This window comes from Idiotropiscis lumnitzeri, chromosome 1 (genome assembly GCF_059441095.1).
Source record: "Idiotropiscis lumnitzeri isolate Australia: NSW breed Sydney's pygmy pipehorse chromosome 1, RoL_Ilum_1.0, whole genome shotgun sequence".
Lineage (NCBI taxonomy): Eukaryota > Metazoa > Chordata > Actinopteri > Syngnathiformes > Syngnathidae > Idiotropiscis > Idiotropiscis lumnitzeri.
Window position 1 is genome coordinate 33292361 of NC_142391.1, and position 15471 is coordinate 33307831.

The 15471-nt window shown below is 41.6% G+C and overlaps 1 protein-coding gene across 3 annotated transcripts in view; it reads left to right on the forward strand.

The window, feature by feature from the left end:
• nipbla (NIPBL cohesin loading factor a) overlaps positions 1-15471 on the forward strand; it is a 41332-nt gene that overhangs the window by 23738 nt on the left and 2123 nt on the right. For 2 of the 3 annotated variants that reach the window (XM_088296035.1, XM_088296044.1), the window contains exons 26-47: positions 101-244; positions 317-403; positions 1903-2123; positions 2220-2322; positions 2992-3090; positions 3185-3331; positions 4116-4250; positions 4337-4489; positions 4576-4684; positions 5651-5781; positions 5869-6009; positions 6693-6786; positions 6886-7040; positions 8701-8791; positions 9342-9515; positions 9600-9790; positions 9871-9978; positions 11138-11338; positions 11419-11565; positions 13303-13661; positions 13740-13914; positions 15048-15245. In XM_088296035.1, coding sequence (XP_088152161.1) covers positions 101-244; positions 317-403; positions 1903-2123; positions 2220-2322; positions 2992-3090; positions 3185-3331; positions 4116-4250; positions 4337-4489; positions 4576-4684; positions 5651-5781; positions 5869-6009; positions 6693-6786; positions 6886-7040; positions 8701-8791; positions 9342-9515; positions 9600-9790; positions 9871-9978; positions 11138-11338; positions 11419-11565; positions 13303-13661; positions 13740-13914; positions 15048-15245 — 3363 coding nt within the window. Of the gene's footprint in view, positions 1-100; positions 404-1902; positions 2124-2219; positions 2323-2991; positions 3091-3184; positions 3332-4115; positions 4251-4336; positions 4490-4575; positions 4685-5650; positions 5782-5868; positions 6010-6692; positions 6787-6885; positions 7041-8700; positions 8792-9341; positions 9516-9599; positions 9791-9870; positions 9979-11137; positions 11339-11418; positions 11566-13302; positions 13662-13739; positions 13915-15047; positions 15246-15471 lie in introns of all 3 variants that reach the window. The other variant, XM_088296052.1, reaches the window with a different exon arrangement.

Consider the following 15471-nt stretch of genomic DNA (forward strand, 5'->3'; position numbering starts at 1 on the left):
CTTTTTTTAAGAATGGATATAGGCTGATTTTTTTTATTTATTCTTGCTCTTTGTTGCACCATAACAGTACCCAGCAAACATTATGTTTGATTTTCACCAGGTCCACCAGTTCAGCAACAAGCAGACAGAGATGGCACTCAGAGTGGCTTCTCTAGACTACCTCGGCACTGTGGCCGCTCGTCTGAGGAAGGACGCAGTCACCAGCAGGATGGACCAGCGCTCGATTGATCGTATTCTACAACAGGTTCAACAACTCTATATCTGTTACTGTTGGACTGTTGGAAGTTCAATATTTATTCCTGTGATCTTTCTGCAGTCTCAGGGTGGTGATGAAACTCAGCAGCTGCAAAAGGCTCTTTTGGACTATTTGGAAGAGAATGCTGATACAGATGCCTCCTTAGTGGTGAGTTTAAATTTGCATCAAACATGGCCTCAAACAGTTTTCGGTTGGATCCAGCCTTCCTTTCCGACATTGAAAAATTATCTATGGATATCTTACATCATGAACAGAGAAGAAATTACATTTCTGTGTTTCTTTTTCATATTAACCTTCCCTTGCTCATTGAGTTGAACCTGAATATATTAGTGAGGTATTGCAGTTGTTGAACAATATCTACTAATTAGTTATGTGTATTTCATAGAGTTACATATTAGTACTACTTTCTTATTTGTAGATAGTTTACCACTGATATAATTTAAACATTTTTTAGGGCTATGTAAATGAATTTTTTCCCTCAAGGTTCTGTACAGAACCACCCCGTAATGACATCATCAAAAAACTTCAAAATCTTTTTGCAAGGTTCTTAAAAATTAAATAACTTAGAAATCACATGTACATAAGTATTCCCAGCTTTAATATGTTTTCATTTGTGTTCTAATTTCCCGCTAATTCATATTACACCATATGGAAAGTGCTTTGTTACAGCTCCAGCTGTTGTGTAATGCGCTAAATATATAAAGTTGGATTGCATTGTATTTTGCCATCAAGTTTAAAATTGAGTTCAGGCACAATTTTTTCTACTGATTATCCTTTAGAGTAGGGGTGGGCAAACTTTTTGATTGGCGGGCCACAGTGGGTTCTAAAATTTGACAGAGGGGCTGGATCAGTAGCAGATGGGTGGAGTGTTTTTATAACTTCACCTCATCTGAGAAAAAAAAATACATTTAATTTTAAATGAAAGTGAACAAAAGCATTACAACAATATACATGTCTTCGAAAAACCACAGTATTTAGAACTTAAAACATTAACAAGGTTTATTTTTTCAAGTTCAGCAAGCTGGATTAAAACGTTTTAACGGGCCGCATGTGGCCCCCGGGCCGTAGTTTGCCTACGCCTGCTATTGAGGTTGCTAGAGTTAAACTGGAGTAAAACTTTGGTAAATTCTTTGGACGTGATTTGGAAAGGCATACACCTGTCTATATAAGGTTCCACTGGTGGCCAAGATCCCTATGGTCACACTCTCAGTGCTCCAGTCGTGCTCTCTGGGGAGAGGAGAAGCTTCCAGAAGGACAACAATCTGAAGACCTGAAGGATTCTCAGTCCATGAGAGAGAAAATTCTCTGGCCATTGACCCATTAACCTACCATGAATATCTTCAGAATTTGGGAGGTAACTGTAGCACCCGGAAAAAACACACGGGCATAGGGAGAACATGCAAACTCCACACAGGAAGGCTGGAGACGCAATCGAACCCTTCACCTCTGAACTGTGAGGCGACGTGCTAACCAGTCTTCCACCGTGCTACCCGTTTTAGTATTAATTCTCAAATTTTTAATTATGAGATGTTTTGTGTGGAACTTTGAGGAAAGATGTATTTTTTCCATTTTGGGTTTTGAATACTTTGCAGCTGCACTGCTGTATCTAAAAAGTCTGAGAAAATGAGGCAAACTTTGCTTTGCAGTTTGCAAGAAAGTTCTATATCGCCCAGTGGTTCCGGGACGCCACAACGGAGGCAGAGAAGTCCATGCGGAATCAGAACCCGAAAGAGGATGACTCGTCAGACGGACCGCAACATGCCAAGGAGATGGAAACCACGGGTGAGATCATGCAGCGCGCTGAGAAGCGCAAGAAGTTCCTGCGCAACATTATCAAGACCACGCCGGCTCATTTTGCCACGCTCAAGTAAGCACGCATCTCACTTGTGATGTCATTTTTTTCTCTTTTTTTTTTTTTTTGCTGCATGTTAGTCTTGTAACATTTTCTGCTCCACTCTCCAAGGATGAACTCCGACACTGTGGACTACGAGGACTCCTGTCTGATTGTGCGTTATTTGGCCTCCATGAGGCCGTTTGCACAAAGCTTTGATATTTATTTAACACAGGTAATCAATGAACACTCCTACCCTGTCTATTTTCACCATGTTTATATTTTATATCCACTTCATAGGTAGTGCAAATAGTCCACCTTGAGCAAATTTGACTATGATAATTATTGGGGGGAACCTGTGCAATGCATCAGATTCATAGTCATCCATTTTATGTATTTAGAACATTATGATCCATATACTATACACCTAACGGTATAAATTTTGTGGACCTTAATAATCACTGCCACCATGAATGAATTGATTACTGGGCAATATTTCAATAAACATTTTTACATTCTTAATTGGCATTCACATGTAAAAAAAAAACTGTTGAATAGTATAAAATCTAATCTCACCCTGTGAATGACGCTTGGAGAGGGAATAGAAAGGTGTTTGCAGAGTGCGCCTGTCACATAGTGATGATTTAATTGGTATTGTTGTAAATATCAATTTCCGACTCTGGTGGTCATCAGGTTCGCTCTTTTCTGTTATGCTTCATAAAAAGATGCTTACTGAGCTGAAGTGTCATGAGCATTGCTGACACATCACCCAGAGGTTCTATTGCACAATATCAATGAATCTTGCAACGTGGAATACATTATTGCCTTTGAATTAACATTGTTGTATTGATTTGTATCTGTGTTTTTATTATTATTATTATTATTTTTTCTTTTTTAAATTTAGATATTGCGAGTCCTTGGAGAAAGTGCCATAGCCGTGAGGACTAAAGCCATGAAGTGTCTGTCGGAGGTGGTGGCTGTGGACCCCAGCATCCTGGCAAGGGTACTTGTCTATGTTCCTGTTGAAGACCACCTCCCCTTTTACTTTTCTTCCTTTGTCATGTTGTAAAGTAACTCAAGTTTCTCTGCTCGTGCAGTCTGACATGCAGCGTGGAGTTCACGGCCGCTTGATGGACAATTCCACGAGTGTGAGAGAGGCAGCCGTGGAGCTGCTGGGCAAGTTTGTGCTTAGCAGACCGCAGCTCACAGAGCAGTACTATGACATGCTCATAGAGAGGATCCTGGTAAGTATTAGCTCACTAGGGGGTGCAAGCATTTGTATTTATGGGACATTTTCATTGATTTCATTCAGAGTTGGGATTTTAATGTTTGAATGTTCCTGGACAGAACTTTAAAAATGGGAAAATTTGGATCAATTGTTCAGAAGTGAATTTCCGTTGGTAAGCAGCTCTGTAAGATGGGGTCCAGAATTTTGGTGCAACTAACATTGGCGCTGGTGCAACCAAGAAAAAAAATTGGGCACACCGCTGCAACCGGTACAAAAGTAAAGTCTAAAGCACTTGTACGTAAATGAAAGTATGACACCAGAGCGCTTGCTTGCTTGCTAGCTCTTGCTGAGAACAAGATTGCTCCCTTTATATGGTAAATACCTGATTTAATTTCTAATCTCATCAGGACCGTCATAAAGCAAGTATCCCATTTATTTGAATCTGGTGCAATGATATTACCGCCACCCCACACCTTTTTTTTAAAATACAAGTTTGTGGTACACATGGATATAAAGAAACTAACACACGTTATTATTGTAGCAGAATGTATTTGCTTTGTTTCAAACGCACTCCTCCCAATCTTCTTCCAGGATCTGGAAGTGTTACATTGATATTGTTATGCCTGTTGTCATGGAAATCAATCGGGTTCATGTGGAGTTCACCTTCTATTGCAGTCCTCCACTGCCACCTAGTGTTAAAAATATGGTGCAACACACCACTCTCTTAACAGCAGTTGAATTACCCTGTTATTTGCAAAGTGCGTCAGCGGGGTTATCATAATCCATTGTGTGCCCCGCAGGACACAGGTATAAGCGTAAGGAAGCGAGTGATTAAGATCCTGAGAGACATTTGTTTGGAGCAGCCCACCTTTATTAAAATCACAGAGATGTGCGTCAGAATGATTCGCAGGGTCAATGATGAGGAAGGAATCAAGGTAGGCTCACTCCATTGTTTTGAGTTGTGAACATTCTTTTCAAAATAAATATATGCAATTCACACTTGATGTCTTTTTTTTCATAGAAATTAGTGAATGAGACATTCCAGAAGTTATGGTTCACGCCAACGCCAGCCCACGACAAGGAGACCATGACCAGAAAGATCCTCAACATCACTGATGTAGTCGCGGCCTGTCGAGACACCGGCTATGACTGGTTTGAGCAGCTTCTTTCCAATGTAAGTGGTGTTGTGGCCAGAGCTTGGCGCATTGCACAACTATTGTTGATATTAAGCGTGACGCCATCCTTTCCCTTTGGGGTTAGCTTCTCAAATCTGAGGAGGACGCTGCGTATAAACCTGCCAAAAAGGCCTGCGTTCAACTGGTGGACAATCTAGTGGAGCACATCTTAAAATACGAAGAGTCTCTTGCAGGTCAGTAAGCTATTTAAGGCTGTACGTTGACCTGGAGCAAATGGTCTGCAAGCTAGCTTTAGGCTAAAGTTAGTTCTTGTGCCGAACATCAGTTTGTGGGCTTGTGTGTGTTAGCTACTGTTATGTTGTGAACATTCAGAGATTTTTGTTTGGGGAGTGTCTAAAACATGGTCAGAGATGCACCATTTTAGAGCTGTTGCTGTTGCTTGAGTGAAACATCAAAAAGCTTAAGTAAAAGGGTGGCTGCTTGTCATGTGGTTATAAACTATTGCTTTTTCGTTTTGCTTATTTGATAGTTAAGCCATTCTTTTTTCTTAACGGGGAACTACTTTGTCCAAATTTTGAAATTAATTTTAAACTCGTATTACATAAATTAATAAGACTATTATTAGGACCACGTGAATAGCCTGCGGGCCTCTTTTCAAAATAAATCACCTTTGCTCGGACATTTGAGTTTTTCAAGGAATGTTGTAGAAGTGATCATTTGAAAATGTCAATACTGTCTGAGATCGTGTTGCATGTTAATATTGATCTATTTGCTAATTATTGTGAGAAATTATCGCAATATTTTCCTCTTTATTGAATATATAATTTTTATGTTATAACACACTATAACGCAATAATAACATGATTAAAAGTAATTTATTTCAGAAGTGTGTATCAAACTAATAGCCCTTTGCATTCATTAGTACCCAAGAAGTAGCTCTGTTTCAAAAAGAATGATGACCACTGAAATAGACTAAAACCTTTGGGATTTTTCTTTCCAAAGATTAGCAAATATAGAGATGAATAAAGTATAACTTTAAAGCATTTCTGTCAAAAAGACTTAAACGGAGGCCAAAAACATCACTGGACACCAAAAACGTGGGTCAAATTCCAACCTTTGCGAGCTTTAAGACATTCAACCTCGGGGAAACCGCTCTACTCGCACTGAACGTATGTCAATATTTTGTTTTTGTAATGCAGAGAGCAAGGGTGTAAACTCCACCCGCTTAGTGGCCTGCATTACTACCTTGTACCTCTTCAGTAAGATCAGGGCCCAACTCATGGTAAAACACGCCATGACCATGCAGCCTTACCTAACCACCAAGTGTCACGTAAGTATCCTGTTTGTCTCAAGATTTTCTCTGCGTCTTAGCTCGCTTGAATTTTCACTAAACTAACCGCTTGTGTGTTTTTCGCAGACTGCCAACGACTTCATGGTCATTTGCAACGTGGCTAAGATGTTGGAGCTGGTTGTGCCTCTAATGGAGCACCCCAGTGAGACGTTCCTGGCCACGATAGAAGAGGACCTCATGAAGCTCATCATCAAATATGGCATGACGGTATGTTAATGAGACTCCACAATAGATATCCAAGATTTTTTCTCTCTCATTTTAGAAAGTAAAACTGTTATTTTATATAGATTCATAAGTGGGTGAAATATTTCAAGCTTTTATTTCTTGGAATTTTCATGAAAATGGCAAACAAATAATGATGTTTGGGACGGACGGCCGTCTTGAGGCCAAAATTATCTTCTAGAGGAGTGGTCAAAGATTTAACCTGAAACCTGTCAGAATCTTGTGGATTGCTACCCAAAGCACCTAACAGAAGTGAAAATGGCAAAGGGACATTTGATCAAATAATAGTATAGCATGTACGTATAGTTTTGCCCCAGCAGATTTGGTCACTTTTTCTGTTAACCCATACTGAAATCATAAAGGAACCAGCTTGATGATTTTTTTTTTTAATGACAGACATATCTGTCCCAATCACTCTATCATAGAAAAATCTGAGTTCTAGAAATAACTGGAAACTCAAAGAGAAACATTGTTTTTTTTTTTTTTTTTTTTTTTTTTATTTAATTTTTTTTAAACTCGTGTAGGTAAACTCTTGATCACAACGCTATATCCGTCTTGTGTATTAAATGAGTTAAATAAATTGGTTAATTGAGGTACAGTGGTTGGAAATCATTCCTCTCTTGTACTCAATGAACTGTCTCCTGAAACTATGTTCCACTTTTCTATAGGTGGTCCAGCACTGTGTCAGCTGTCTGGGCGCTGTTGTCAACAAAGTGACACACAACTACAAGTTTGTCTGGGCCTGCTTCAACAAATTCTATTGTGAGATTTCTCATTTCTCCATATGTAATATTTTTGCTTTACTGCACTTTTTAGCTCACGATTGCTGTTTTTTTCATTTGTTTTTTCTTTTACCTGTAGGTGCACTAAGTAGGCTGAAAATCCAGCATCAAGAGGATCCGAACAGCACGACATTGGCAGCAAACAAGCCTGTAATACTGCGATCACTGTTCACTGTGGGTGCCCTGGGTCGACACTTTGATTTTGACCTGGAGGAGTTCAAGGGCCCATCCAAGGTAGCGTATTGGTTTTAAACAGTTCCCAACTATCTTAATAAGTTCAAAGACCAAGAATTGTAGGAAAGGCCTGATCGCATATCCTGGTGGAGCCATTTTCACCATAGACCTGAGTGACACTGTGTGGTGTGGGTGAAGGACATTTAAGATGCTCACTAATTGACAGGAAGCCTTTTGTTTTTGTTTAGGTTTTGTTTTTTATTAAATTTGTACACCTTTGACTTCTTATGCAAAGCCTCAGGGGGTAAATGATGTTCACCTGACGTTATTGATGGCTCTGGATGTTGTGGGCCTGTCCTGGTTGACACGACTCTGCAACATGGGGATCTGGAACAGTGCTTCTGGATTGGCAGACCGGAGCAGTGGTCGCTCTTTTTTTTAAGAAGGGGACTCGAGGATGTGTTCCACCACACAGGGGGTCACACTCCTCAGCTTCCCTGGTCAGTTTTATTCAGGGGTTCTGGAGAGGAAGCTTTGTTAAAAAGCCAAATCTCAGATTCAGTAGGAACATCGTTTTTTGTCCTGGCGGTGAATCATTGAACCAGCTCTACACCTCAAGAGTGCATGGGCTTTCGTCCGGCCACTCTACATGTGTTTTGTGGACTTGGAGAAGGCGGTCGATCGTGACCCTTGGGGGAGTTCTGTGGGGGGTGCTTCCTGAGTATGGGGTGTTGAACCCCCTGTTACAAGTTGTTTGGTCCCTATACCACCGATGTCAGAGTTTGGTCCACATTGCCGGCAGTAAGTCGGATTCGTTTCCAGTGTGGGTTGGCCTCCGCCGAGGCTGCCCTTTGTCACAGATTCTGTTCATAACGATTATGGACAGAATTGTATGTGCCGCCGAGGTGTTGAGAGGTCTGGGGCCTCAGTATTGCATCTCTGCTTTTTGCCGATGATGTGGTAATCCTGGCTTCATCAAGCCACTAGAGTGGTTCACTGCCAGGTGTGAAGCGTTTGGGATTGAAAACAGCACTCCCAAATCTGAGGCTATGTTCTTCAATTGGGTGACGTGCCCTCTCCTGGTCAGGGATGAAATCCTGCCCCAAGGGGATTTGTTTAAGTATCTTTGATCGGTTCAGCGTCTGCTGTGATGCAGACTCTGTATCAGTCTGTTGTCGTGAAGGAGCTGTGCCGAAATGCGGAGCTCCTGATTTACTGGTTGAGCTATGTTCCAACACTTCGCTATGGTCATGAGTTGTGGAAATGACCGAAAGAATGAGATCCCAGATATTAGTGGCCGAAATGGGTTTCCTCCTCAGAGTGTGCGATTTTCCCTTAGATATTAGGTGAGAATCTCTGTCATTCAGGAGGGACTCAGAGTCAAGCTTCTGCTCTAGTACGTCGAGAAGTGCCAGATGAGGTGGCTCGTGCGTCTGGTTCGATGCCTCATGGACGCCTCCCTGGTGAGGTGTTCCGGGCTTGTCCTACCGGCAGGAGGCCCTGGGGACAGCCCAGCCCACATTGGAGAAACTCTCCCGGCTGGCTTGGGAAGAAGTGGAAGAAATAGGTGGAGAGAGGGTAATCTGGGCTTCTCTGCTAAAGCTGCTGCCCCGAAACCTGTCCCTGTATAAGCAGGGGAGAATGGATGGATGATTTCCCCATATTCATGCACGCGATATGGCGCCATAATAAAAATGTGCCTTTTTTGGGGGGGGTACAGATCATTATCAAGGAGAAGGTTCTGGAGCTTCTTCTATACTTCACCAAGCATGAGGACGAGGAAGTCAAGACCAAAGCTATCATTGGCTTAGGTATGTACAAAAACTTTAAAATATTAGCTTGTTTTTGGATTCCTTGTTGACCTGAGCGAGCAGGGATACTAATTTACCACAGTACTTCCTGTTTTTCATTTGATTGTTTTAAATGTATGGCTTTCATACAAACAAGATTAATGATAGACTGCGCCACATTCCCGACTTTTGGGCGTTGTCGCCAGCATAGGAACGCCCTTGTAAACTGAGGGCCCCCTGTCTATATTGGTGTATCTCAATAAACTCATGGGTTAAATTCTAAAAATGGACAGCACACGATGTGATTGTGTTTTATATTTTATAAGCTGTTAAGAAAAATCCCAAATTCACTGCCTCAAGAAATTAAAATATATGTGACAAAAAACAATCCATATATTTTTCTCATTAGGTAGGAATTTGCCTTTTGTATTGTCCCATGTTTAATCAATCTCTATAATATAATTTTCCCTTTTTTAATCAAACAACTGCAATATATTAACTTTCCTATGTTATTCAAGTTCAAGGAGCTTTGAATCTGTCATGTTAAAATGTGGACGTTTGCATTGTTCAGGCTTCCTCGTGATCATGCACCCCAGCCAAATGTTTGTGCCCGAAGTGAAGTCCTTGTACAACGGCATCCTGGCTGACAGTAACTCGTCCATCAACCTCAAACTCCACATCCTCAAAAACCTCCAAACGTATCTGCAGGAGGAGGACTCAAGGATGCAGGAAGCTGACAGAGAATGTACGTTCCATGACCCATTGAAATGCTCCATGCACTACATCGGTGCTTGATTGTCTCATGGAGGTGAAAATGCTGTCTTTGCAGGGAAAAAGCTTTCTAAACAGGAGGATCTGAAGGAGATGGGGGACATCTCTTCGGGGATGAGCAGCTCCATTATGCAGCTTTACCTGAAGCAGGTTTTGGAGGCCTTCTTCCACACGCAGTCGAGCGTACGGCATTTTGCACTCAACGTCATCGCGCTCACACTAAACCAGGGTCTCATCCATCCGGTGCAGGTAAGCCGCTTAGGATGATTTATGACACTAATATTAAAAGACTGTTGTGAAGAACACTTTAAATCCAATTTGTTCATCAGTGCGTGCCATACCTGATTGCCATGGGAACCGACCCAGAGCCCAGCATGAGGAACAAATCCGATCAACAACTGGTGGAAATCGACAAGAAGTACACAGGATTCATCCACGTGAGTTGGCACCAAACTCATTCATACTTATTCACATTTTCCAATTCACAAATTCACCTACGCATGTTTTTTTTTATTTTTTTTTACTCATCTCCTATCTTAATGTTTTTGTTGCACTTTTTGAAACACCTAAAGCACCAAAGCCCTGTGCTATTAGGAATGTATCACAGTTAAGTGGATGAAGGAATTGCAATCAGATCCATAAATATTTGCACATTGACACAATTTTTGGCATTTCAGCTCTGTGCAACTCATCAGGTTTATCTCACCCAACACCTATAAGAAAATAGACACAAAAGATTATGGCGTATAGACTGTTTGTAGTTCCACCACGTTCTGAAACGGTCTATGCGCTGCCCCTTGTATTAATTTCCTTAAGGAGGTCCCTAAATTACAATCACAATCATGCAAAGGGAAACACATGGGGATTATGAAACTAACATTTGGCTGCGTGTTTATGCACTCAGCAGTTTTGTGGTTTCTTCTCCCAGCGTGTCTGAATATTCGTGCCTTCATATTTTTAAGGGACCAGAGGTTATTGGACCAACTCACATAATCATAAATCAGATTGTCTCTTTTCAGTACTTTGATGTAAATCCTTTGCAATCAAGGACAGCCTGGCGTATCGAAGGCCTGGCTGCAGCTGTCATAATTTCCTCCTTGTTCTCTGGGCTTTTTCCTTTCAGTTTTGTCCTCAGAAAAAGAAATGCTTGTCCAACCGGCTTTCGGTTTGGTGATTTGCAGAACATTGCACTTCTTTGCCTTTAAAAAAAATCTTACTTTTGCAGTATGTTTTGGGTCATAGTCGATCTGCATTATGAGTTTTGAAGTATTTGGCTGAATATGAGTCGAGAATATTGCCTGAAAACACTTAAGAATTTGTTTGAGTTTGGGGGTGAATTGAGGTTTGAACTATTAATATGAGCACTTATAAAATCGGGGGTAGTGAACGTCAAATACTCTGGATTTCGTGGCGGTTTTTGGCTCCTTTTCTGTATTTTGCTCCCCGTATTCCACAAGAATTGTTGTCACAATCACCGACATTGCCACCCATCCACCTTCACAACAAATGTTGCATCTGCAATTCTGACTATTCCGCTGGTCCTGTTCTTTGTATCCGTCTTGGTAACTGATTACCTTTCATTTCTCCTAACTATAGATGAAGGCCGTGGCTGGGATGAAGATGTCATTCAACCTGCAGCAGTCCATCGAGATGTCTCGGAAGACCATCATACGAGGCTTCAGGCAGGATGAGACCCACTCGGCACTCTGCTCCCACCTTTTCAGCATGATCCGCACCAACCGGCAACACCGGAGGGCCTTCCTCATCTCCCTGCTGAACCTCTTTGACGACAGCGCCGTGAGTCTCGGCAACAGGCAAGCTTAAACCCAACAATGTGAGCTTTTTTAACATCTGCTTATCTCCTTTTCGTTGCGCAGAAGACAGAGGTGAATATGTTGCTGTTTATAGCGGATAACCTAGCCTACTTCCCATACCAGAGCCAGGAGGAGCCTCTCTTCATCATGCACCACATAGACATCTGCCTGTCGGTCTCTGGGAGCAATCTTCTACAGACCTTTACAGAGGTAAGCAAGTTAGACGTATCGTGGACATGTCTATTAAAAACATACAGCGGAACATCTAAAAGTGCTACAATTTTTAGTCCATCCAAAATTCTCCAATACTTGGTGAATATTTGCTTTCTCTTTGGTGCAATTGATGGCAACATGCCTTGATATCCATAGAACCAATATAATCGCACTTATGACATGGGTGAGGGTCTGCCAGCTCAGTCTAATCAGGACCATATATTTGTTTAAATGTAAGTGACACACTATTTTCACTGTCAATATCCATTATTGTGTCATCTTGAAAATTGTTAACCCTCGTGTTATATTTGCTTCATGTAAATAGTCACTTGAACATCTTCACACGCTTCATCAAGACATTCAAGATGGTCATTTTCATAGTGTTACTAGGAGGCATGGTTGACACCAACAAATGATCAGCATTCGCTTTGCAAAATACCGTATTTTCCGGACCATAGGGCGCACTTTAAAGTCCCAAATCTTCCCCAAAACAAACGAGGCGCCTTGTAAAGCGACGCGCCCATTATATTGACAATTGACAATGACAATAAAGGGATTTCTGATTTCTGATATGGACTCTGCATCACTCTCGAGCATCAACCCTTTTACTCATTGGGCTGTTCGGAGTGCATGTTAGCACACCCTGCTGGACAAAGTCTGAGTCATCTATGCTTCTAATTGACCGTGACTTATACATTATGTGACTATGGTGTTTGGGTGATGGTGTAGGAGAAAGCTGGACAAAAGGGCAGCTGTCCACAATGTTGTAGTCTGTCTTATCATTTATGTTATTGCAAGCAAGAAACGTCCCAGGTTTAGACAACAGACTGCAAAAAGCCCAAAGCACAACATGCACATCTCTCTAAACAGCCATGTGATTGGCTGAGTCTGAGTGGCTCCCAAGAAGCCATTGCTCTAATCTTTTTGTATTATTTTGATTTCTTTTGGGTATATAGATGGCATGAGAGATACATGTTTTGTGTTAATCTTATTTCTTTGTTTCATTGTTTGCTTGTATGCTGAGTTTTTTTTTGGTTTTGATTTGAAACCGTGACTCTAAGGAGTGTGGTGACCAGTGAAGTCCCTCCCCTGACGTTGTCTAGTAGACGTATTGCCATGACACCTCTTATTGGTTAGAGTCAGTGTTATTGGCAGTGATTCTTTATAGTTTCAGGACATCTGTCATTGACTTGGTGTGATACCTCTGGCAGCGATTCCTTAAGGGATTGAATCCTGGTGAGCTGGCTACAGCTAGCGCGAGCTCGCGCCTTGGAGTGCGGCGCGCCTAGTATATGCATTAAATACGGAAATAGCACCCTCAACTGGTGTTGCGCCCTTTGATGCAGTGTGTCTTATGGCCGTAAAAATGCGGTACATGATCCCTGGAACCGAACTGTGCCCCTTTCAAATCTTTGATGACTCACGTGCAAGAATACACTAAAGAATTAGTGTGTGCAACTAGCATGAAATAAATCATAATCAATTCTGTGGAATAAATCTGGACCCCTCACCAACTTCCTCGCTCGCCATTATCCATGCCTATTGGCAGCTGGCTGTGTCGTTTACCTCTCGGTCCCACATATCTCAATGATATTGTCCCACACTGTAAAACTGGAAACTTTGAATTTAAACCGTATCGCAGAATGAATTTTTTTATCTTTAATGGTTCCTCTGGAAAAAGACGTCTGGTGATGAATAGTCACATTGAGGTTATGTGTTCTTTTCCCTGTTCAGCTTCTGTTAAAGGAGCCAAGGCGGAAAGAGAAAGTGAAAGTGTGGAAGAGCACATCAGACGGGGAGGATGATGAGGAAAGAATGAACTGCAACTCCCCTGGAAGCGATGAATTGCACAACAGCGATGACGATGATGTGGTACGGCGGCCCAAAAAGCCCAGAAAACCAGTAGCTGACTCTGAGAAATCTGAGTCAGAGTCGGACCTTGACGATTTGAACGTGGATGATACAGACAGGGTCATGAGGCGCCTCCCAGACAATCCAGCTAGCCTCTTAGACTTTACCAACTCTGTTCAAGGCATCCTGTTGCTGCTGGTGCTCAAACAGCATCTGAAGAACCAGTACGGCTTCTCAGATGGGTATGCAAGACTTCTGCGGATTCTGACATTACAAATTTGCTGCTTGCAACTCTTCCTGTAATTTTGCTCTTCCTTCAGCAAAATTCAAAAGTACTCACCAACGGAGTCAGCTAAGGTGTACGACAAGGCGGTGAACCGAAAAATCAACGTGTACTTCCACCCGCGACAAACCCTCGACTTCATCTCCAATAACATGGCGCGTGCCACGCTGACAGAAGATGTCAAGAAACGTATTGTCAAACAGTACCTTGATGTAAGTGATGAAGGCAGTCATTTATGTCATAAGCAGATCAGATAATGGATGGATGCTGCAGTATAGCAGCTTGACAAGTTGTACTAATTTGTACCAGGCTTTTCTCTTTTCAAGCTATACACATGCAAAGTCAAAGATCCTACAGGAGAATGTGAGCGGAGCAATTCCAAGAGGACAAAAATAATACCTGCACATCTACATACATAACCGATTCCTTGATTAATCAAAAAATCTAATCTAAATACTGCATTCTAATCATATTCTCTAGCTCCATCCTTATCTACTATCTGGAGAAAAGCTGATTTTCAAATATAGTAAATTGAGTAAAAAGTCTAACATGTGATAATAAGTTGGGGAAAACTCTTAGAGTTGGGTAAAGTGTGTACTATTTAGTGTATAAGGTCAAAAATGAGGAAATGTGAACTACAGTATTGTGATGGACAGTCATTAAAATTCTATACAGTATGAGTCAATGTGATTTATATGGAGGAAAACTGCATAACAAACGTAGCTAAAAAGTTTGTTCTCTGTAGTGGGCAATCTGTTTTTCGTTTTTTTTTTTAAAACATCGAATCTTATAACTTACTGCATCTCCAAACCAATACTGATGACCTTTTTTTTTATTTTTACAAATAATTCAGAGGGTTTGATTTGTCATATTTATGAACGAAATATGTTTGCATCTGCCACACACGTCCACGGAGCTCAGAATCTGACTGCTTGCACCTCGATCAAATCGCGTTAATACCACCGGCGCCACAACTTAGTCTTAGAAACCAACTGGTCTAAGGTCTCCTCTAATTTCTGTCACCAAATTGTCGGGTGCACTGGGGGCATGTAAAAGAAAATGGCCTCGGTCCATCAGAACGCCCAGACTGGCGGCGTAGCGCGGTCTACAAATATCCCAAACGCGGTTTGTTGTTTGTAAATGCTTTTAAATGTTGCGCTTTTATTTGAAGCACATTGTGTTACCTTATGTATAGAATGTGCTACGTAAATAAAGCTCCTTGCCTGAAAAATAAAACACGGTTGAGATTTGTGCTAAAACTACATGATGTCTAAATGTTCACTCAAATAGGATAATTGTTATCACGGTGACTTGAAACGGCTTTCGATGTTTGTCCTGGATGTAGTTCAAGGTGCTGATGGAACATCTGGACCCCGATGAGGAGGACGAGGAGGGAGAAGCGTCGGCAAGCGCCAACATCCGAAACAAAGCCATAAATGCCCTGCTAGGAAGCTCGGGAACCTTACTGGGACCCAGTCCGCGCAATCAGGCAGGACCAGAGACGGACGACGACTACAGCGACAGTGATGAGCGGACTCCTGGGGTGAGACTTGAGGAGAAACACTTGTTCACTGTCTGGATTCCTTGCTTGTCCAAAACTGCTACTTTTCTAGAAATCTAAAACAAAAACAGAATATTTTTTCACTGACTAAAATGTTACATTTTTAAATTATACCTGCTAGTGAATCAAAGCAAAATGTTCTGGAAAAATAAAGGTTACATAAAAACAATACAAGCGTTAACTTTAGAATTCTTTAGCGCAGTGCTAA